The sequence below is a fragment of the Amblyomma maculatum genome, chromosome 8, assembly GCF_055883805.1.
Source record: "Amblyomma maculatum isolate TAMU_Amacu chromosome 8, ASM5588380v1, whole genome shotgun sequence".
NCBI lineage: Eukaryota > Metazoa > Arthropoda > Arachnida > Ixodida > Ixodidae > Amblyomma > Amblyomma maculatum.
In genome coordinates, this window is record NC_139351.1 from 70884575 (window position 1) to 70909497 (window position 24923).

The following is a 24923-nucleotide window of genomic DNA, read 5'->3' on the forward strand; positions in this document are numbered from 1 at the left end:
TGCAAGTGGAGAGCAGCGCACCACGACCACGTGACCACACTTCTCTCCCCAGCATTCTCCGACTTCCCGCAGTGGCGGCAAATTGCAACACGAGGAGAGGCCACCAAAGCTGGAGTTTGCTCCGCGACGCCAGCGCTCGGTTTCCAGCGGAGCGGAGAGGAACTACAAAACCTACGCGCATCCGCGCCCGCGCTGCGCGTGGCTGTCTGCGGAGTCTGCGCAGCCCGCTCGCTCGGGAGCGCGTGCTACGTTCAGCCGCGCGTGCACGCGGAGCGGGAGAAGGAGAGTGAGCACGAGGGGGGTTGGTGGCGCGTTCTCGCGCGCAAAGCCGGCGCTCTTTGCCAGTGGGATTTCTTAATTTTGCTTTTTTCTGTGCCCCGGCTGACATAGAGGCTGGCTGGAGGCATGTCTTTTATCGGTGCTTTTGAAAGCAAGAAATTATGATTAATTGATCGCCGGACATTGTTTTCAAAGAGCGCTTGTTGGCAGACTCAGACATACATAAAAAAAAAAATGAACGCGAATTCGCTGCTTGAAGGCGGGAGGCAAACGACAGGTATCTTGAAGGACTTGAGGCAGCACCTCTTGATGCCTCTGTCCATGTTCACAGAATGAAGGGTCCAGCCTTCGAGTGCTCCTTCCTTTCCCTTTGTGACTGGTCACTTGAAAGGGGCCTATTCAGCTCTTTGGGGACAAACGTTTTAGGCAGTGCTGCCGGCGCCGTGGGGCCTGTTTTCGGCGCGTTTAGGATGCGTTCCCTACAAAGGCACAAAGCATGCCGCCTTACCCTTTGGTTCCTGCCGACACCGGCCAGGAGAAGTTCACTGCTGCGGCGCTGCCATCCGAAATCAATGACCTAGCTACCGTTAACGATGAGGGGTTTCTTAACGACCTGGGTCATTCCCCAGAAGCCGAGGCATGCCATTTTTGCGGCAGTTTCCTCTCCACGAGACGAACAGCGAGGAAATGTCTGACGACTTTCCATGCAGACGGGGACATCTCTCCACGGAAATCTTTGTCTTCTTAATTCCACTGTTACGCTGCGCAATTCCTAGTTCAGTTATCTCCTATAGCGAACGCGCAGTTTTGAGCTCCCGAAGCAGGATCGCGTATGAGGATAGGATGATTGACGCAAAGTGATCGCATTAATGACGAATATCTGTTTCTTGAGGCCGACCCAGTTCCACGATGGCTGCTTCAGCACCGCCAGTTAGAGAAGTACGACACACGAACGGTACGAGATATCCCCCCCCCCAAAAAAAAAAAAAAAAAAGAAAAAAAGAAAGGCCCACAACCATCCCGTTACCGTTTCCACACAAGCTTCGCGAAAAAAGTGCGCCGTCATTATTTTCCTTCTAGTTCTTTTCTTTTTTTCTTCTTCCCCCCTCATTGTTAGAGCGCGACGGCGGCCACAATGCGGCCAGAGGAGGAGAGAAACAACCGAGCGCGCGCGCACAAACACGTGCTAGAAAGCAGCGCGGAGCAGACGACAACATGCTTTTCTATGCGGCGGATAGCAGACGACGCGGCCGGGCTGCGCGTAGATTTTGACGGGGTCTCCATGGAGGGCGCTGACGCACAGAGCGGCGCAGCGCCCCCTGGCCCAGGTTTTCTCCCCTATACCAACGCTCCGTGAAGAACCGCTTGTTTTGTGTGCCTTGTTCTCACAGCGCGGCGATCTGCCTCCTTTGGCCCTTTCGATACCAGCAGTGACTCTCAAACATGCATGCAGCACCTGAGCAATGCTTTCCAGCCCTGCCAACAATTCGCTTGATTCCGAAGAGCTCTCCGAGCGCCGACGCTTTGCAGCAGCCATTTTGAGCATCGCCGTCTCCAGAGAAAAGAAAAAAAAAAGATGGCGCGGATATGACGCTTTATGCCATATGACTTCCCCTACTATCGCTTTAGACGGACAGAGAGCAGCTGGGAGCGCACTCGGGTGCTGTCAGCGGAGGAAAAGCCCTCCTCCTCTACCATTGGAAGCCAGTGATTCTACTCCTGCTCTCCCACTGGAGTGCGCCCGCTTGTCTGTGAGCACTTTCGAAGTGCTCTCGAGTGCACTTGCTCTCCCACTCGAATTTGCCATTAGCTTCCTCCTCCGTAATGAACAGTAGTGGAGTCATGAAGCCCGGATAGCATGCGATGGCAGCCGGTTTGGAGCAGATTTGTAGCAATATTGTGTTCTGATGTTCTGGAGCAGCGAAGGCTGTTTGGAACAGAATAGAGAAAACGGAGCAGCGCTTCCAACCAGGACATGGGGGCGGCAGGTCCCTCCATATAGCAACCTGCACCAACTCTGACGAACTCCTTTGCATACACATCGGACTCCCACACATGAAATACTGTAGGCTCGATCGCTACGCCAATCGTGCGTCCCCGGTGCGCAAGCGCAGCCAGTAAACGCGCGGGGACCGGCGTCGAGTGAAGTCCCATCCACACTGCAGACAGTATCGCGTGGGCGTTACGACCGTTGGTGGCGGCAGAAAAAAAGAAAAGTATTTAAGGAAAGTACAGGGAGATCTGTCCGGACACAGGTCGGAGGTCGACGCGGTCTTGGTATCACGCTGCGGAAACGACACGAGCAAGGATCGGTGGAGACGGCACTCCCACCATGCACGCTAGGGAGCGCACACGGACCGTGTCGTTTTCGCGACGCAAAACCGCAGATGCGTGACGGCTGCAGTGCCTCTCTCATTCGATAGTGCACACAGTGCACGCGTGCGCGCGTGTGCAAACGACACAGTCATCAAACCTCCCTCTCCGTGGCGTCGCCATCGTGCCGGAGATGAGACGCTGAATGCGCACTTAGGTGGGAGGGAGGCAGCAGACCGAGAGCTCGAAGGAACTTTTACGCGGCAAAAGCAGTGTCGATTCCTCTTTCTCTCTCTCTCCGCTGAAAGAAGCGCTCGGCAACAGGTGCACAAACAGCCCAAAAGAAGACGACGGCTGAGGACGCGAGCTGATTCTATCGCCCCAAATTCGCGACGCAGCCACGGCTCGACGAATTCGCAGAACATCGCGAATTCGCCTGTTCCGATGGCAGACGCACAGCGCGGCAAAGACGTGGTGCCGCGGATGGAACAATAGGGAGTTTTAGAATAGGGGAACCCAAGGATTGGGGCCCCCAAGAAAATACCGTGCCGTGGCGTAACGTTCGAGCCGACCGGAGAGTTTTAGAATAGGGGTTTGCCGACGCAGCGGAGCGGGGCTTGCGTTCGTCGATCGCAGCGCCCTGACGGTAAACCGTGAAAGCATTTAAATATATAAAAGCCAAAACAACGCTATCTTATTAAACAGAAAATGCTGTCATTGTAGAAAAATATCCTAAAAATACCAGTTATATAATCTGTTTTCTTCAGACAAGACGAAATCGACCAATCTTAATCAATCCAGGCTGAGCCGGGAAACCTCATTTGAACCTTCCGCGCTTTCCGACGCCTGGTCCCCATGGCAACCACACGATGCGAACTCGCTAAGCCTAGCAGCTCGGTAAATCCGGAAGCAATCAGGCAATATTGGGCGTTTTATCGCTTAAATTTGGTGGTGCGGGCATCATGAGACATAGCACAAGCTTCGTTGGCCTTTCGTTTGCCGTGAACGCGTGACACCATGCAGCGGTAACGACGAATGTGTGCCGAGGCGAGTGGCGGCCGCTTGACCGGACGCCGCCATATTGCCCGACCCTATCCGGCAATAGGGTCCACGCTATTTCGCCGAGATAAGAGGGAGTTTTAGAATAGGGGTACCCTATCGGTTAGGGGGATAGGGTAATAGCGGGGCGCGAGTGCGCATGCGCAGAACCCAAGCGGGCCTTGGGTTTTTGGGTCAGCGGACGACGGCGACCCTATCTCGGCGAAATAGCGTGGACCCTATTGCCGGATAGGGTCGGGCAATATGGCGGCGTCCGGTCAAGCGGCCGCCGCTCGCCTCGGCACACATTCGTCGTTACCGCTGCATGGTGTCACGCGTTCACGGCAAACGAAAGGCCAACGAAGCTTGTGCTATGTCTCATGATGCCCGCACCACCAAATTTAAGCGATAAAACGCCCCATATTGCCTGATTGCTTCCGGATTTACCGAGCTGCTAGGCTTAGCGAGTTCGCATTGTGTGGTTGCCATGGGGACCAGGCGTCGGAAAGCGCGGAAGGTTCAAATGAGGTTTCCCGGCTCAGCCTGGATTGATTAGGATTGGTCGATTTCGTCTTGTCTGAAGAAAACAGATTATATAACTGGTATTTTTAGGATATTCTTGTACAATGACAGCATTTTCTGTTTAATAAGATAGCGTTGTTTTGGCTTTTATATATTTAAATGCTTTCACGGTTTACCGTCAGGGCGCTGCGATCGACGAACGCAAGCCCCGCTCCGCTGCGTCGGCAAACCCCTATTCTAAAACTCTCCGGTCGGCTCGAACGTTACGCCACGGCACGGTATTTTCTTGGGGGCCCCAATCCTTGGGTTCCCCTATTCTAAAACTCCCTAAGGTCGCCGTCGTCCGCTGACCCAAAAACCCAAGGCCCGCTTGGGTTCTGCGCATGCGCACTCGCGCCCCGCTATTACCCTATCCCCCTAACCGATAGGGTCCCCCTATTCTAAAACTCCCTAATAGCGCAGCAATTCTCGTGCGTCGAAAAAGCAGAAGAAAAAAAACGAAAATCGACTGTGTTGCGCGAGCATTGAAATATTTGGTAGCGATAAGATTCGATGGAGGCGAAACGAAGTGGCGTCCGTGTGCTGTGCGATGTCAGCGCACGTTAAAGGTCCCCAGGTGGTCGAAATTACTCCGTAGCCCTCCACTACGGCTCCTCTTTCTCTCTTTCCACTTTCATTCCTCCCTTCCCTTACGGCGCGGTTCGGGTGTCCACAGAGCAAGTGTGACAATTACTGCGCTTTTCCCTTCCTGTGAACCAATTCAATTCATAAGGGCAAGGCTGCGGGGAAATAAGGAGGGCTCATGTGGCCTTGCAAGTCACGAAGGGAGTTGGGCGAACAAGGAGCAGACGAACGAGGGAGAAAAACACGGGGACAGGCTGGTTTGGTTTGTGGTTTGTGGAGTTTAACGTCCCAAAGCGACTCGGGCTATGAGAGACGCCGTAGTGGAGGACACCGGAAATTTCGACCACCTGGGGTTCTTTAACGTGCACTGACATCGCCAAGCACACGGACGCCTCTATCGCCTCCATCGAAACGGGCCGGGTTCTAGCCCGGGTACTCTGGTTTAGTAGCCCAGCGTCTTAACAACTGGGACACCGCAGCGAGTTTTTGGAACGTTAAAACGCATAAACGATAAAATGAGGTGACTTGGCAGACACGACACCTATATGCGTCCGCACTGCATTTCCGTGCGTCCTGCGGGAGACTTGTTTTGGTTACAGCGAACACTCCCAGGCGGGAGAGATATGATCGCCACTCACACTCGGGGGCGGTGGCGGGGAGGAGGTCGTCTCTGCGACTGCGGCGGCGGCTACAGCCTGCTGTCCCTTGCTGGCGCGCCTGGCTGCCGCCTTGACGCTACTCAGCTGGATGACATTGGGCAGGTCTCCGTGGATGGCGATGCCATGCTCCCGGTACCAGGCGGCCGACCCGTCGTCCACTACCAGCAGCCGGGTCTCGTTGGGCACCGCCTTGATGCGCTCCACGATGTCCCGGTGGTTGGCGCCCTCCACATTCACGCCGTTCACCTGTGGGAGACCGGCAACGCGTCAGCAAACCAGAAGGAAACACTGGAGCGACATCCGAGTACGCTCGGACGCCTTGGGAGGACACTGCCCGTACCATGCGTAGCATTATGGGCCACCGCGATTACGACGTTACTGGTAAGCACCATGAGGATGTATTTCAAAATGAGAGGTGCGGTAATTGGTGAATATGAGTTGAGGAAATATTCTCGTTCAGGGAGAAAGACCTCGAGTTCGTGGACTCCTGGACCAGTGCGGGGCCCCTGGAAGTTTCCTCGTCTTTTTTGCTTTTTTCATAATAAAGTTGTTTCCGTCCATACACTTACAGTGTGACTTACTTTTCAGTACAAAATAAGCAGGGTAAAAGAAGACATGACACGAAAAACTGGTCGCTGAAGACTATACGAAATGTATTCCCTTAGCCAGGCTCCTCAGATCTCTTTTTTGGATTCCATTGAACATCGGCAAATGCAATGATACCTCGACGATTGTATCGTTGGCGCGCAGTCCGGCCGCCTCGGCGGGGCTTCCGGGGTCCACGGCCCCCACGTACTGCAGCCGACGCTGCTTGTCGGCGTGCAGGTTGAAGCCGTAGCCGTCGAAGTCTGGCCGTCGCACCAGGTGGCAGAGGCGCGCCGCGGGGGCGCCCGCCGGAAGGGACACGGTGCCGCCCGAAGACTGCTGCTGGGACGGCGGGGAGGCCGGCGGCTGCTGCTGCTGCTGGTCCGAGCCCACGGACGAGCCGCTGTTCCTCTGCACAGAGCGGAGACACACAGAGAGGTCAAATTACAGTTCATCTCGAGGGAGTGCTCGATCGATATACAATAACCCTTGTACCGTATAGCTTCATGTTAGAAACCTTGCAGCAGCGAGTATTACCGGGACACACGAAGCACACATGCACTCAGGGTAAATACTGAAAACTCTGACTTGTCGCCGGTGCAGTGGCTGTCCTGGGTACATGTGGGGGAACCAGCCGCCCTTATACCCAGCTCCCAGTTTCACATAAACAGTGTGCACGTGTGTACCTGTACACAAACGCAGGCATGAAGAAACAAACTAACTGGCGAATGCAAGTGCCCGAAAGTTAATCTCGGAACATGGAACAAACCTAAACCTGCATGCATAATCTAACTATCAAGAGCAATGAAGTAGAGAGCTCCGGATTAGTTAAATCATGAGCGCTATATAATAATAAACAGCTCTGTAAAGGCAGACGTTTCCAGACTCCGATGTTGCTGCACGTAGATCATGCAAAAAAATGCAACTGCTTCGCGCGGAGCCGGCTCATCTAACGACTATGACCGTTCGTATGCAGTTTTTATCATACACGCCGTTTTGGCTGGAATCTGGCGCTCATCACGGCAAACGATGAGAATGGACTATGAACCCGTAAGAAAAGGAGCCACTCCGTTAAAATCAATCAATTAAACAATCAAGCAAATTGACTTTCGAACCTGCGAACTCGTGCATGGCGCAGCCTAATGCCTAACTGTAAACAGGTAAAAAAATTACGTGTATTGATGACTTGACTTCGATTTGATTTTAACGGCGTAACTGCCGCTTGGCCAAGCAGCTGGCACGGCTAACGTGTTCGGACTTAAATACATGAGGCGGTCGGGGCCATTTTCTTTAGCACTGCAATCGAGAGCAGCCGAGCGGCAGGCCAGTGGAAAACTTGTCGATGGGTAGCTGGCTGCCCCATGCCAACTCCTCACCCTAGGCGCATATTCGAACCAGCAAGCGATAAGTCCAGTCGCGTATAGTCACTCTGAGTGTATTCTGGTCGGCTAGCGCAAACGTCTCCTCGGAGGCCGGCTGTCATCGCACGGGGTTTGTGTCTCCGTTCTCACAGTCGATCGGCAGAGACGGGTGACAGACGAAACAAAGCATCCGCATATAGTACACAGCGGCGGTGGAAGACACGCAGCTGCAGGACAGCTGAGCTACGTGTCGCCAACTGCATGACGTACGCAGTGCTCTACTGACGGCCGTTTTTCGGGGGGGGTCCAGGGTTGCTTTTTTATTATTTTCTTCGCTTTAACGTTAAACTGATGACGGACCTCCTTTTCTTTCGTGTGGTAACCGCGGCACTCTTCCAAGAACAGCCCGTGGGAACCGCCGCTCGTGTTCTCCCTCGTAAAAAAAAAAAAAAAAAAAAAAAAAAAAAATCTACACGTGGCGACGGCATGGTCGACCTAATTCTCGTCTGCGACAGGGGAAAGGTAGACAACGAAACAAGCACTGAACAGGTGAACCTATTATACAGGTCATAAATTACGGGCCACGATGATCGTTTTCTTTCTCTCCTTCTTTATTACTTTCTGCGCTTCACTCCAATTAAATCCTCCGTAATTCATTCAGTTCAAAAGAAAAAAAAAAGAAAGTTCCTTAAAAGCACACTTCGCATTTCCCAATACGTCATCGTCGCGCGTTTTCCGAGCCTTTTCCGCAAGCGCCCAGAAAATGCCGTCAGAAACCCGCAGAAGATGGAAGGGCGACCGGACGCGTCTCGTCGTACACGCCGAGTCAAGCGGGACACTGAAAACCCGATCCCGCGATTAACATCGACTACATCGCTGGTTTGGCGCGACCTCGCCGACGCAGCGAGCAGATATGTATCAATAGATACATAGCGCCGGCATTGGAATCCGTGCCAGCACCAACTGGACGGCGTGTAAACAAGCCCGCTGATCTCGCACTCTGAAGATCATTCCGATTTCTTTTTTTTTTTTTTTCTGCTGTTATGGACGGTAGGTGACAAGAGACAGTGCGATCTTTATTTGGTCGCAGCGGAAAGAAGAACCGAACAAAGGTATTATCGCTAAGTCGACAAGTCACACTCATTATTTGCCCACGCTTACCTTCCCCTGCCGGACTGAGTGAAAGCAGCCATCTATATGAACGAGGAAAGACTCACGACGCTCAGACATATAAACAGTGGCGTGACTGAGAGCGAGATAAGGTTATTCATTATACACCTGCTCGCCAAGCTACCAAGTGGCACAAAGTGATTGCCCCCGAAAAGGTGTGTCAAACCGCCATGCTGGATCTGTGGAGAACCCCGACAACAGCGGTTCGATGGAGGAAAAACACAGAAAAGTGCAGCGACTTACGACGTCAGTGACCGTCAAGGTTTGGTTTGGTTTGCGAGGTTTAACGTTCTAAAGCGACTCAGGCTGTGAGAGACGCCGTAGTGGAGGGCTCCGGTAATTGCGACCACCCGGGGTTCTTTAACGCCCACTGACATAGCACAGCACACGGACGCTGTCTCGCCTTGCAGGGCGCACACGAAAAACTCCGAATGAACGATATAGGAACCATGCGTAACATCACCCGAGCACGCTGCGAGTAAGGGGGTAAAAATCGCCGGGCAAAACTACGCACTAAAACGTTGTTGTAAAGAGTTAAGTTCAATTTTCCCGCCGGCAAACCATCTCACGCGGCAACATCGGACCCCATTCCCTACTCGCTTTTTCTCTCACGCTCTTCTTTCTCGGTACTACGCGACCGCGGCAGCACCGTGTCTTCACGGTTGTATGATGCATCGATAAAGTGTCCTCTCCTCGTGCATTGCGATCTGTTGCGATCTGTTATCTGTCTGAGGTTTGGCCGCAGCCCAAAGCACCTCCAGGGAATAAAAAAAAAAATAACGAAGACGACCTTCCGTTTGTTTCCACGGTCGGTTGCATAGCGCGCCGCAAGACAACTCGAGCGCAGCTACACAGTGATTCCTTCGCGAGACCATCGCGTGATATGGCATTGCGTATGATGGCCTTCCACGCGATATTTCACCGTTCCTTTTCTTATTTTTTGTTATCATTACAGGTACGTCAGGTACACCACGCGTGCTTTCCCACTGGACAAAGCGTAAAAGTGACTCCCCCTTCTTGCACGACATCGCGTAACGCAAACAGATAAATCTCCAGTAAAGGGAGCATATATGAAATGCTCGGTAATCTCCGAGCGTCATGCTCACGGGCGCGATGTTCGCCGTGATGTTGGCGCTGATATCTTGACGACTCCCGCTTCAAAAATCGCGAAAAACCGCGCCAAAGCATGCCACGAAGTGCGCAGAATGCTCTGTCGCGCTTCCTTTATGTGACACTGCGAAGTTGACGTGTGCTTTCTCCATATGACGACGCAGCGAGACGTTCGGCGAATTTCTGCGAAAAGTTCCTGGAACACCGACAGCTATACGACTGCCATCGCCAGATAGCGCCATTGTGCTCTCATTATGTTCTTGCTGACCATGTTATTTCGATTTCCGTGCAGACACTGAATAAGCCAAAGGAGACATGCCGGCACCAGCGGGTCGGTGGTTACGCGACGTTCGGCTGCTGGGTGCGAGGCCGCGAAAACGACCGTCCATAGTCACGACTAAATAACACGACGTTGACTAATATGGCCGAGAAAGTCAATTAAGGGCGGGGTAGAAACGTGCGGACGACGGACGTAGCAAGGGGGAAAAAAAAGAGTACCTGACCGGCGCTCTCCCGCCAGCAGCACGCTTTCCAGCATGGAGAGTGTGCACGACCAGAATTGGCATCTCTACAAATTGGCATCTCTACACTTCTACGGCATGCAGTAGCTATAGAGAAGAACCATAAGAGTAGCCCGATTCGAGGATGCCGTGAACAAACAACAACAAAAATAAATCTGATCGCAATGTCCTTTCAGCTCAAAATTCTCTTTTTTAAACACTGCTGACAGTAATAAGTGAAACCCTGCAAGCTGCCAAAAAAAAAAAAAAAAAACGCATGCGCCACTGGCAGCGGCTAGCGATAGCGGTGTTCGGTAGATTCGCTAAGGCTTCCCAGTAGCTATATGATCGATATACGAGGCGCCGACGCTTTCCTCGTGGGGTGTGATTTTCTGCATTTTACACTCCTCCCTTACTGCCGTCGAAACGCAGGGGTGGATTTCGGCCGGCCGGGAAAACCTCGGCTCCACACCATGCGCGATAAGCTACCGGACAGAGGTCGAGTGAACGATCGCCACTGACTGGCCGGGCGTCTCAGTGGAAAGGTGCCTGCAATGAGCAGTGGCCGCCCAGTCGGAAAAAAAACTACAGAAAGTTTTCTGTTGTTAGGACCGAATTTCTGTGCAGTACTTGACGGGAAGCCTGTTGTGACAACAGTACGTTCTGTAGTAACATCAGAAACTTCTGTTGTTATAACATAAAAATGCTACAGAACTGCAGACAACAGAAAAGTACTACAACTACAGAAAAATCTGACATTTACGACAAAACTACAGGATATTTAGTCGTATTTTTGACACGGTTCTGTAATTCTTTTTTCGTCTGGGCGATATCCCTCGCACGACAGCTGTTCGTCAAGTCAGCTGCGCTGAGCCTGACTGCCCCAAGGATGGACGGCGAGGGAAGTACCGCGCAGCAAAAGCACAGCCAACATGGAGACAATCCAAGCCAAACTATAGGTCAGCCGATAGCGAGCAACTGCTACACGCATGCGCAGAGAAACAAAAGGAACGCCGGAAAGGTGACCTGCATAAAATAGTGGTAGGCTTTAAAGTTAAAACCCAGCAGACTTGCGAAGGCATACGTTATCACTGCGATGTCTATTACTTGGAGTTGATCCTCAAACGTCGAATGTCACACTCGTGGACAGTGTCTCTACCAGGGTGACCCTGTGTGGGCATAAGTGCGTTATGGTACGCATGGCTTGGCTTATGCTAGGTATAGGCACAGCGCCAACCACATGCAGGGTCTAATGCAAGCCGCAACATTCTTTGTTGGGCCTGAACGAGAGAAGTAGTGATTTCGCACTGAAGCTCTGCTCTTTTCAGCCCAGTCAAAAAACAAAAAGAACTACAGAACGTTGCAAAAATACAAAATATTCTGTAGTTCTGTCGTAAACGTCAGATTTTTCTGTAGTTCTGTAGTACTGTACTGTAATTCTGTAGTTTTTCTGTAGTAGCTTTCTGTTGTCTGCAGTTCTGTCGCACTTTTCTGTTGTAACTACAGAAAGTTCTGTTGTCACAACAGATTCACTGTCAAAAACTGCACAGAAATTCTGTTGTGACAACAGAAAATCTTTTGTAGTTTTTTTTTTTCTCGACTGGGAGGGAATAAGAAGCGCATGAAGACAGCTCGACGCGTACCTAATTATCGCTAATTACAGGCCAACAGACGAACGCGTCAGCACCGTCCAAACATACTTCGCCACCAGCGGTGACTACATCCGTTTACAGTATCGGATATAAAGCCCCCCTCAGCATTCCCTTTACTTTCCCTAACCTTCCCCATTGTACAACTCTCGCCGCAGAGAGCAATCGCTAACAATTCCCACGCCGACACTAGCTTCACTTTCAAAATTTAAGCTGGTATCCCCCATATGCACTTTGTGCTCCCACCCCAAGGCCACCCATATACCAACATTCTTTTATCCTGCCTGGTGTCTCGTCCTCCGGCCGGGCCGGTGCCTCTCCGAACCTGGGAGACCTCATTGCGGTCAGCGGATCCGGCCAGGCAGAAGATCGTCGTCAGTCGGGCCGCATACGCCGGGATCAACATCTCATGAACGTTTAGATCGCGAGCGGAGTCGTAAGGAGACCCAGGAAGCCTGCGTGCCTCGAATTCTTCGGTAAAATAAAGTTTTTCCACCTCCTCTTCACAATTCCCACGTCGTCGAAGCTCATCCGAAGCCTTAACTTACTGCTTTCCCTCATAGCGTGGTTGAAGTGTCCACTGAAACATGAAAAATTAAATGCGCGTTTCCTTTCTCCAGAAACTACTTTTCCTTTTTTTTTTTTTCATTAGGGCGCCTCTTCTCCTTTCTGCTTCCACTTGTTTTTCCATATCTTACCTCCCGGAAGATACAATTACTCAGCCCCCCCCCCCCCCCCCCCCTTTTTAGCCCCTATTTATCCGCGCCCCCGAACGAAAGCACAGACACCGGGTGGATACGTAATTAAACCGAGATGGAGATCGCATAGACATCGTATATGAACCATCATTGCGCGCACACTGTCTGGGAATGCTGGAACACCCACTGCACCATAAAAAGAAGAGACATACTATTATAGTTTGACTGGCACGACAAACGCGTACAAGGGGCCGGGTCACCTTGAACGCCAGTTACAAGCTCTCTTTTCCCCAGTCCAAAGGCAGACCAAACCGAGCAGAAACAATGGGAGGGGGAGAATAAGGGCCGGAATGCGAGGTTCGCAGCGGCTGCGGCGAGATTAGGAGGTCGCGTATCATCTTCTGCTGCTGCTTCCCGAGCTCGAGACAATGTCCCCTCCGATAACGACCGCTGCCTACGCGTCGCGGGTGACTGAAGAGACTAGAGAGGAACGTAAAAACCCCGCCGTACAGAAGAACGACGGGGTCAAACGAAATGGCAGGGGTACACACAAGGACAGATAACAGGCACGGAGGATCCGCGCAAAGGGGCGTTGCTTCGCCGTTATTGCCAGCGTGCACGCAAAGCACTCCGGGAATGCTGCGAGGTATACACAAATCGAAGCTCCCCTGTAGAGAGCTGAATGTAGCCAGCACCATCTTTGTCCATGTGTGAGCAACGATCGCACTTATTATTGCAGTCAAAACCCGATTTAACGAAAGTCCCGATTTAACGAAGATATCCTTATTGCCCCTCAGATGGTCATATATGGTCCAATGCTTTGAGTAACTCGAAATAACAAAACTAATTTCGCTATCCATCCCGATTTAACGAACCTTTTGCTGAAAAATGAAGTAGAAAAAGTATTTTCGGTCTACTTTGCACAAAACGTTCAAGAATGTATTGACTGAGAGCCAACGGTAACATCTTGCAGCAACAACATCCAGCTACATCGTGCAGCAACCACATACGCGAGTTATATTGAGTTTTATTCACGAGATTTCGCCAGCGGTAGGAAGCTGGCCCGTCGACCGGATATCGGTAGCAGTACCGCATGCCAACACCGGGACAAATTATGATTGCCCTTAATCTGCTGCGACAGTTTGCCGAAACACATGAGGGAAGAACACGCAAAATCCGGGCAGATGTTGCTTACAAACGGCAAGCAAGCAAAGACCAGCGACGTCCTTGGTGGGAAAGAAATTTAATCCCCTGGGACACTTCTCGCGGAGGTAAAAATTTCGCTGCTATATACTTTTCATACGCGCTGTCAGTGTCGGTGGTTGCGCGGGCCGCAATTTCATTGTAGCAACATAGCATGGTGGACAAGTTGGTATTGCATTTAAAGATGACGTAACAGTATACAGCTTCTTTGGGCCTTCGTTTAAGTAGGCTGTTACGTCCTTTCAAAACACGATTTCATTTTAAGCGCATTTCCGCTTTGCAAATATGATGCCGTGACACCATGTAATAATCGACTGTATCGGATTAAGTGACCGAGAAATGCCTCTCTCGATTTAACGAAGTTCCCGATTTAACGAAATATTTCGGCTTCCCTCAACTTCGTTAAATCGAGTTTTAACTGCATTACACAGCAGTCACTTGCGCCCGCCTGCCTTGCAGATCTCAACGCCTTCTATACCCCCGCGCAAGCTTTCCGTACAAAGCTGGGCGGCGGCAGGGAGGAGTCGAAACGCAAAGTGGTAGAGCTACAGAAACTGGGACAAAGGTGAAGAAACATGAACGACATAACCACGATTGCATTTCTCGCCAACCGTGGTTAGCCAGCGCTGCGCGCACGACGTTACCCGGGGGAAATTGGAGGCGAAACCCCGTCCGGAATCCCCCCCTCTCCCGCAACTGCATAACGCCCAATCGCTCATTACTCAAGGCGCGTCGTTTCAAGCACCCGATTTGCTAACGCGTATACCACACACAACCAAGATGCCCAGGTTTCAGAACCTGGAGCCGGGCTGGCTGGTCACCCAATGTTTGAAAGTAGGCGTAGCGCTTACACAGGGGAGACCCCATGCTGATATTTTCGTCGTGACCTCCTTCACCCCGTGGTCTTTTCTGTTTAGGCACCACCCTCACAGCGAGCTACGCGGAAAGTTTGAAACGCCGCGAGCACCGCGTGACGCATCGGATATGGGAAAAAGAGCGTATCGACGGAAATGGAGAAAGAGAGGCGAGCCGGAGGCGATTGTGCTGGTTTACCAATCGGCGAATAAAAATGGCATGCTGCTATCGGGTTTCCGTAAATAACATATGCACTCGCCTATCATTTCCGAGTCGAAACGAACCGAAAAGAAGGAAAAAGCAATATTCACGAGATAGGGAAAGCCGTAGTAACCGTCCCACTCACTGTGGCATCTCAACCGCGCCTTGAGAGAAGGAAGGAATGCAATGGGGATAAGAACAAATGAAGGAAGCGTTGAGCTCCGCAATGGGGGGGGGGGGGGGGGGGGGGGGGGGGTGTGAGGAGGGGCTTAAGAAAATTTTCGACCTTCCCGGAGATTGTCAACATACACACCGATATTGCACATCACGCGAGTTGAAACGAGACCGCCAGTGCCGAATTTCACATCGGGCCCTCGGGGTCGTTAGCTGAACGCTGTAACTACTGAGCCACCAGAACCACCGCGCTACACCGCGTCCAGAAGCTGGCTCCGCCCCGCCACCGAAGACGCTCTGGTCACCTGGCAGCAGAACGCGGCAGCAAATAAAACAAATTACGAGGGACTTTAGCGACTAAAGTAGTGAAAGGCGAAAGCATTGTGTACACAATGTCTATAAACGTCTAAGTTTAGATCGGTTTGGGTTTGGTTTGTGGGGTTTAACGTCCCAAAGCGACTCAGGCTATGAGAGACGCCGTAGTGAAGGACTCCGGAAATTTCTACCACCTGGGGTCCTTTAACGTGCACTGACATTGCACAGCACACGGACGCCTCTTCGTTTCGCCTCCATCGAAACGCAGCCGCCGAGATCGGGTTCGAACCCGGGTACTCCGGCACAGTAGTCGGGCATCTTACCACTGCACCACCCCGGCGGGGTCTAAGTTTAGATCATTAATTTGTCATTAACTACTCTCATAAATAAGTCATTAACTACTCATTACTTGAATTAGTTATTAATTAGTAATTTACTATTGATCAGTATATGGAAATATAAGGCACGCATTCGCGCATACTGTGATGGTGCTCTGTGATTGGCCGAGACCTCCGTGACGTCATCCCGTCTCAACCAATCAGAGCTGCCGCAAAAGCGGGACATATTTTGTCCACGACAACGATGAGGCATTACATTTCGCCTTAAAACCCCGATTACAATTTCTGAATGTAAGCGCTCTCCTGTCGCGTGTATACTGGCATCAGCATCAGCTGCGGACGCAACAGCGCGCGTGCTTGCTACGTGTTGACGTCACCATCGCCGCCTTTTATCTGTGCACATTTGCACCTTTGTGCACCGAGCGATTCACGTGAGCGAAACGTGATGTTTGCCGCATCGACTCTGCGTGCATGCTTGGTACGCGCCGCGGGTACGGCTGAATAACACGAGCCTAATATGCTGCTTTCCAGTTTGCTGGCGCTCGAGCGCATGCGCACAGTTGTCACAGCGCTCCAGTTGTGAAACAGGTTTGCTCACACCGATTTTGCCGGTTGCGTTCCATACACTGGAGCTGAAAATTCCTTACGGGCACCGTCCGTCCTGAGATGAATATCGTGGGAAAACCATTTAGGACATGGCAGAAGGGGCTACTCTGCAGTCGCGCTCATGAAGTTGAACGTGGACGCGTTACCTGCGATAGTAGAGCGCGCTGCTGGTGCTACCAAGACTTCCACGTCGTCGGACAACGACAAAAAACCAACCACAACACGAACTCCATTTTTATTTCGCTCTTTACTTCGCTTTGTTTATTTTTGCGATTCACTAAGAACCTTTGTCTTTTCGCCCACACTTTTTGCGAAACGCTTGCGCATTGTAAATGTACATTTTTCGTCTTTTGCATTAACCGTTCATCGAGCTGTTCTATATGCTCGGCATTAAGTGCAGAACAGAAGAGAACGAACCAACGGCGGCCAGCTGTAAACGCACAGACGCGATTCCCTTTAACTGGGACTGTTCACTGCCAACCTGAGCTCAACAATGCCGTCCCTATATATGCACACGCCAACCTACAGTTTAGTTTAGTTTATGAGGTTTAACGTTCTAAAGCGACTCAGGCTATGACGTAGTTCTCAAACAAATAAGGCAAAGCAAACGTGCAATAAAAACACGGAGAGAGAGAGAGAGAGAGAGAGAGAGAGAGAGAGAGAGAGAGAGAGAGAGAGAGGGGGGGGGTAGAGTGTCGGCTGGCCTATTTCTGGAAATTTGCGATTGTATTCGCGCGGAAAATCAGCACAGGAGCACCTCAGCACTTAATCTGTGCGCGCTGGCGGCGACAGACCGAGGGCGTCGCAGCCTGGTTGACTCGGACTGCCCTTGTGCGCGCGGCTAAATGCACCGCGTGTTTTCCACTTCGAGTGCCTATTGTTTCGTGAATGTCCCTGAGGTCAGCGATGCAAAAACACGCTCCATTTTGCTTATTGCACCTCGCGGCGACAGGTCACAAGCCAGGTTGTATAGAGCAAAGCAAAATGAAAGGGCGGCCGCAGACATAGTGCCTGTGGCGCCCCAGCGGCGAACTACCGGGACATAATACGCGCGTGTCGGTCGAAACGCTGCTTAACTTTACACCTATTCAGTATATCGAAGTTCAATATAACGAACCCGAGAACTCGACTGGTTCGGCTCCGCTCCGATGTTTTAAGTGCATTAGCACTACACGCGGACACGCAAACGTTCGATGATTTGTTACGCTCTGAGCCTCCGGACTACTGCTTTTGCACTAGTACCACAAGGGCACACACCTCTCTCTCTCTCTAGTATCGCGCGAGGTGCAGCTTCCATGTTTGGCATTTTTTCTCCAGGGATCCTCGACATTGACTACCAACGACAACGCTTTCTCTCCCCCTTCCTCTCCCCTCTTTCATTCCCCCTTCCCCTCTACTCGGCCCCGTTGCGGTGTATCCCTGCAAGTACAGGAGACAGTTATAGGGCCGTGTAATCCCCCCCTTCTCTTCCCCCCTCAACAAGAATCTCATTATTATTAACACCGACCAAGCTACGACACGCCTTCTTCCATCCGTCGTCACCCAACGAGCGCAGCGGAGCGAGAAAGGCCCGAGGAGAGTGGAAGGAGTCAAAAGAGCGCCCAAAGTGGGTCACTGTCCGCGCCACACACACACAAGAGCGGGACGTGTAGCACACTACACACACTGGCATGCCGCTCGTTCCTCGACGTGTTTGTGGAGAGGAAGGTTGTTGTCGCTCCGAGAAGGTCGTCTCGCTCCCTAGGCTCGCAAAAGAGCCGTTCCGTCGGCGCCTTGAGAGAAGGCCCGGAGGCGACGGCTTCCGAGATGCCGCGGGGAAGGACGCCGCTCCTTTGTGAGGGCGCGCATCCTTTGACGCCGAGCGCGTGCCTCCCGCAATGCGCCCACCACCATGGTTCGCCACAAAGGACGCGCCGATCGCAGCGGAGGTCTCGCCGGGAGTGCGCATACGCAAGACTGACAAACGAGGACGCCGCGACTCCGCCTCATTCAGGAAGAAAAAACAAACAAAAAAAAAAAAACAATGCGCTGCGTCCTTAGAATGCGACGTCACTTGAGAAGTTCTCAGAGCGAATTAGAAGCGGATTTCTAAACTCAGGGAGGCGAAACGGTGGGGCGTCCGTTTGCTGTGCGATGTCAGTGCGCGTTAAAAGATCCCCAGGCGGTCGAAATTACCCAGCAGCCCCCACTACTGGCTCCTGTTTCTCTCTTTCAACTGCGATGCTGTTTAAGCCAGAGGTTGTTCCGTGTATCGTGCGCAGCTGCGTGCGTTCGCAGTAATGACTTAATCATAGCCAGATGCGACGTCAGCATGACGTCACATTCGGTCATGACCGACGACTGCACTAGGCGATCCATGCGGCGCCATTCATTGGTACTTTCTCGAACGCCGCACCACACAGCTGTTCCTGGCCCTACAAGGCTGGGACGGTACGCCGCTTGCGGCGGGGGCTAGCCAGCCACCTAATTTTTATCTGTTGTAGGCCGTCATTGCACCCACCACCGCTTCGGTGGTGGACGACGGCTGTTGATGCGGCGCGCGTCTCTCTCTCTCCCTCCTCTTTTTTTCTTCTTCTCTATTTCCTGTTCTGTCCGCACGAGGCAGCGGAGGTGGCTCAGCTACAGAGACAGTATAGCAGGCCCGTGCATTTTCTTTTCCTTCTTCCTACAGCCACAACAACAACCACACAGCATGTACAACCAGACTCAGTGCAGCAGGCTTCAGCGGCGTTTCAAATTTGTTTACAGTAAAGAAGAAGCGCAGTACCTGTCACACCACTTCGCCGACGAGAGCAGACAGAAATGACGAGTCTTGAAGTAACCACGGAAAAGATAGCGGAACCAAACGTAAACAGCACCGCTTTGTCAATCAGTCTACCAGGAGAGTGTAATCTGCCCCATTTTTTTTTTTCGCTTTTACTCCCACTTTCCTGCCTTCCCTTACGGAGCGGTTCAGATGTCCACAAAACAAGTGCGACAGCTACTGCGCCTTTCATTTCCTATAAACCAATTCAATTAGGTAACGGCGCCAAAACGCCGAGGCCGACACGGAAGTAGATGGGACAGGGGCTGTGTATACTTATATACCAAACTCGTCTCTTTAGCGCTATATTTTCAGGGAATCGACTAGCTCAAGTCAAAGTCTCTGTTAGGAGTGAACTCTAGCATTGGTGAGCGAGTGAGAAATTAAGCAATATCGGCCCCCTCCAAAGTGTAGGGGGGACACCAAAGGCTGCGAAGAGCAGATGCAGGGAACTTAAAAGGCCTTCAGACACAGTCCGTATTGTATCGTTCTTCGCACCGCCATTTATTTATTCATTTATTGCATATGAAGTACATTTACTTACTCATGAGGGCCCCTGATTGGACATTGCATATAAAGTAGGAAAACCACGCCATACGGAGTATGCCGGAAATGCCAAATAGGCAGCTTAAAACGTCGATCCAGTCAGTGTTTGGACGCTACCAAGTAGCATCCTCCGTGCAATTGTCGCTGGCCTCGAAACTTGACGTTCCCGGCGCGACACCGAAGTTAAGGTTGGCAGCACCGGCCAAATTAACCAGGAAATTCGCCCACGGAAGGCTTGCCGAGCTGGCCTGAGCAAACAGCGAATGCGCCCAACATCCGGGAGGAGCACAGCGAAAAGAGCCTTCCGCGGGAAAAAAACAAGCCTGTCCCTACGCCGGTGGTCCGAGTGCATCACGCGAGCCGCAGGCTGTGCATTCAAGGCACTTCCTTCGAGAACACGCAGATGTCAAAACACAAAGCAGTATGGGCCGTTACCGCTTCGGCCACGAGACGACCAAGCAGCACTTCTTGGCAATCTGTACACATCACCACGTATTTTCCGTTCCTCACTAATAAGGATCTATACCTGGAGTTCTCCGCACGAAAGCGCGTTCTCTAGGCGGAAGCCCTTACGAAAGGCTCTATGCGGCAGAGATATTCAAGCAGTGACCGTTGACGAAGATGGGCCGAGCTCTTCATCTCGGCGTAAACGACGCGGAGTGTATAAGTGTATGCCTGCCAGTGGGACAGCACGGAGGCAGCCGAGATACAATCGCCGCCGGCAATTATAGCTAAACGAGGTAGCTGCGACGCGGAGGGGAACACCGCAAGCGTCGGTCTGAGGACGAGAGGGGAAAGCGAAAGGTGTCGCACGAGGCCCGCGCGTGGATCCTTCGAGGTCGCCGACAACGAAGGTGATCCGAGGAGGACCGGGCGACGAAAGGCGACATCCGGGAAGAAGGAAGGAAAGGGTGGGTACATGTGTGTAAGCAGGCCACCGCAAGCAGATTTAAAAGCCTCCTTGCCTGCGGCTGAGACGTCGAGTGGCTTTTAGCGGAATGCCGCTACGGCGTGGCGCTATACCAACAACGACCGTCACGGGAACGAAAACGACGTAAGCAGTGAACACACGCACAAAGCAGAACGGTATCCAGGTTGGGAATGAAGGTTTAAGAGCGAGTTCAAAATGGACAAGATCGGAGAGAGTTCAGAACTAGACAGAAATAGTGGTCAATAGTTTGACGCCATATTGCCTGGTCAGGAATCATATAGTTGATGAATTTCGCTAGTCACTCACCGCGGTCCAAAATGTATGACAGAAATGGCCTTAGAAAATGGAAATCAGCCAACGGGCCCGTACTGTGTGCAATGATTAATCAGGGTTGGGATTCAGACAACGGTCTAGATTCTCACTGTAAGGCGTTTAACTAAACTGAAGCTTAAATCTGCCTGCCAGGTAAGTACGTTGTTCCAGACACGACCCGATCGAACTTCAAAGGGATCCCGGCAAAATCTAGAGTCAAATTAAATCCATCCATGCATCCATCTATGGGCGATGGGCAAAGAAAGAAGGAACAACTCCCGGTGGCTACGGGCAGCATATTTTCGGGCTTAGGCACATCGTAAAGAGCAGTTTTCGCTGTTTCTCGGGTTCCTGTTACATGCGGTGGTGCGCTCCGCAAAAACTTCACAGACGGATTCGCCATAATGTGCGCCAATAGATTCCAACAGGCACTGAGGAGGAATGCGTGAAAGTTAGGGTTAGGGCTGTGCGGTTTAACGTCCCAAAGCAACTCAGGCTATGAGAGGTACGCCGAAGAGGTTGCCATCGCCCTCGCAGCCTCTGACTCCTCCAAATACATCATAACCGCTCGCGAGGGGCTTGTCGGTACGTCCAGCAAGGGTGGACTGCTCCTCTAGCTTACCGCATATACCAAAATTGCAGTCGAGATTCGGATCCCGCGTACCGATCTCTCGTTTGGGCTTCAGGTCACCAAGGTCTCCAAGGGAATGAGGCAGCCGACGCCGCCGCCCGCGCGCTTTTTCTCCGGGCATTTCCCACGGGACCCGACGCGGACCAGGATTTTGATTTCAGCCCAGTTTACAAATTTAAAGAAATATGTGAATATTACAGATCTAAGCACCAAACTCTTCCCACCCCGTGCAAAGGGCTGGGGAAGGCTAACGAGCGGGTACTCCTGCGCCTGCTCACCAATACAATGTTGTGCCCGGCTACTCCAAAACATTTTGATCCGCAATTCGACGGGCTGTACTCGCACTGTGGGGAGGTGTCTGACACCTACCACATGGTGTGGGCCTGCCAGAAAAACCCATCTTTGCCCCCTATCCCCAACCCCACCTGAGAGAACTGGGAGGCGACCCTGTCCGGCTGCTGCACCCTAGAGGCCCAAAAGGTCTTAACGCAGCGCGCCCGGGCTGCGGCAAACGCCAATGGAGTGCCTGTCTAGTGTCGTGACGCTGGGGCTACGTCGACCCGGCCTTCACTTGGTAGCGTGCAGAGACTCGGGGTTGAAGTAGGATTGAATCTTCGAAGTTGGTGAAATATGTACAAGCAGGTTTAATGGCACTTTGAGAAACTTATTTACAAGATTATTTACACGAAAAAGAAGGGTACATCAGCAAAATGGCAAGCGTTAAGAGTTCATAGCGAGAAGCGACTGGATGAGCCGTTTACCCAGGGCCCAGAGCGACATTTCGTGCTCTGCAGCGTCCTTAAAACCCCCTATGTCCAGCCCCTCTCTGAAGATGCTGACCAACCAAATCCAGGGCACGCCCCTCAGATATCGGCATCCAATCGAACACATCACTGCACTGATGGTCTGAAGCACTGACTGGTCCGGCATTGTTTCGTTGGGCGTGATCACTTGTTGGCGGGAAAAGCTTGGGAACGGCGAGGAGAGGAGGTACATTTCTATTCTTCAGCCAAGAATCGATAGGCAGCTGGTTCCGGCAAGAGGATTTACTTCTCAGAAACCCAAGTACACGTGCGCGCCGCATAGGGCTCCCAACATTGTCCCTTTTCGACAATTGCAAATCTTTCCTGCATTCCCGGGAAATCACTTAATGGCCGTATGAGTCATGCTCCTTTCTTGTCCTGCACGTCAGCGGACATGTCACTCTGTCGTCTCCTTTGCATAGGAGGCATTCATCACTGGAGGATAGCACTTCTCGACTGGAAGGGTGAACAAAAGAAAGAAAGCACTTCCTGCATTTCCCGCAGGGGGACGTTTCTTTGTGTTTTTCCAGACGTTCTCTTGACAGGGTCAATTTGGCATTTGCAGGCCTCCACAAAGCAAAACAGGCTTACAAAACAGGATTCCTGGAAACACGCTCACTTAGAGCCATTGGACCATCACCACATATTCACAATACTTTTCCATGCCCACAGGCGAACAATAGAGCGCGCAAATGCGGATGCACGGTCGTAACAGCCTCCTCCCCCGCCAGAAGAGTCACGGAGGGCAGCAGTCGCCGCTGCTGCATGAAGAGACGACTTAATGGCCTGCACGTGAACGCTTGAAGCTCGCTGTTGCTTGTCGCGTTGTCTTGATTGTTGTAGGCCAAATTGCTCGAGCTGTCTGAAACTCAACCACATGTCTAAACAAGCACTCGGCTCCCGTCTGAAGAGACCAGGTTAAAAGAAAACTGCCATTGTTGTTCGAGAAAAGCCCACTCTCAAGACGTTCAGGACCCACGTATGCCTAGAAAACCAAACGTGCTGCTTTACATAGTCACACATATACAAGCGCGCGGAAAAAAAAAAAAACCTGATTATCAATTTCGATACATGGTGAGGAACATCTCGGACCGCTTAGAAAGAGCGGCTAAGCGCGTCCGCATTCCCATTGAACTTCCCCTTTTTGTATCTTATTTCAAAATTGTACTGCTGTAAAATCAAGCTCCACCTAAGAAGGCGACTGTTCTTCGATGTCGCAGTTTGCAGCCAAGCCAGGGGACAATGGTCCGTCTCTACGGTGAATTTGGCCCCTCCAAGATAGCACTGCAATTTTTGAATGGCCCATACAATGCAAGCGCATTCTTTCTCTGACGCGCAATAAGCCCTCTCTCTAGAACTCAGTTTTCTGCTCAAGTAGAGCACGGGGTGCTCATTACCGTCGTCATCTCTCTGGCAGAGAACAGCACCTAACCCTCGATCACTGGCATCACACTGGACCGTGAATTCTCGGGCATAGTCTGGAGCTCGCAATACCGGACGGCTAATCAGCACAGCCTTCAGGTTTACGAAGGAGGCTTCCTTTTGTTCGTCCCAGACTACATTTGTCGGTTCTGTCTTGCGGAGAGCGTCGGTCAGAGGGCTGGCCAAAGCTGAATAGTTAGGGATGTAGTGATTGTAGTATCCAGTCAGACCTAGGAATGCTCGAATTTCCGTCTTCGTGCTCGGCCGCGGGTAGTCTGCTACCGCAGAAATCTTAATCTCGCTGGGTTTCCTGAAACCTTGACCTACATTGTGACCCAAGTAGTCCACGGTCGCCCTTGCCAGGCAACATTTCTCGGCCTTTACGGTTAGTCCAGCTTGACGCAAAAGGCTCAGTACAGCTCTTAGATGTACCATATGGTCCGCCCATGAGTCGGAAAAAACCGCAATGTCATCTAAATAAGGCACTGCGAATGTTTCACACCCCTTTAAAACCCTATCCATGAGTCGGGAAAAACAAAATGGAGCATTTTTGAGCCCGAAACTCATCATTGTTGGCTGGTAGCTGCCCGTCGGAGTGACGAAAGCCGCGTATCTGCTGGCGCGTTCAGTGAGCGGTACTTGCCAGTATCCTCGAGTAAGGTCCAGCGTAGTCACATATGCCGCTCTACTGACCTGTTCTACTCTCTCCTCAATATTCGGAATAGGATACACTTGATCCCTGGTGAGAGAATTTAGCTTTCGGTAGTCTACCACAGGCCTAGGGTCTTTACCTGGAGCTTCTACTAAGATCATAGGCGAAGCATAATCGCTTTCCGAGGGTTTTATTACTCCCAATTCCAGCATGCGAGTTACTTCCCTATCCAGAATTTCTCTTTGCCTTGGAGAAAATCGGTAGCACCTTGATCGCACTGGCACGTCTGAAGTCAGCTCAATATCGTGCTCAGTCAAATCAGTTCTGCCTGGCCTGTCCACGAAGCAGGCCTCAAACTCAGTTATTATCTCGCCCAGATCGGACAGCTGGGATTTCTTTAGTTCTCCTCTCTGCTCCGTCTTTTTGAGAAGCTCCTGAGCGTTGCTTCCTTTTCCGCTGAGGCAAATCAAGTTATCCCCCATCTCCTCGGGAAGGTTTAACGTTAGATTTACCACGGCTTCCTTCTGCACATAAGGCTTCATAAGATTGCAATGGTAAATGCGCACTGCTTTACGCCTATCGGGGATTTTCACTGCGTAGTTAGTGTCAGAAAGCTCTGCAAC

General features: G+C 51.7%; 1 protein-coding gene across 2 annotated transcripts in view; it reads right to left on the minus strand.

The window, feature by feature from the left end:
* LOC146181434 (membrane-associated guanylate kinase, WW and PDZ domain-containing protein 3-like) overlaps window positions 1-24923 on the minus strand; it is a 127045-nt gene that overhangs the window by 50116 nt on the left and 52006 nt on the right. For both annotated transcript variants that reach the window (XM_084576469.1, XM_084576468.1), the window contains exons 2-3: window positions 6159-6431; window positions 5415-5681 (exon numbers count right to left, since the gene is read on the minus strand). In XM_084576469.1, the coding sequence (XP_084432595.1) occupies window positions 5415-5681; window positions 6159-6431 (540 nt within the window). The remainder of the gene's footprint in view (window positions 1-5414; window positions 5682-6158; window positions 6432-24923) is intronic.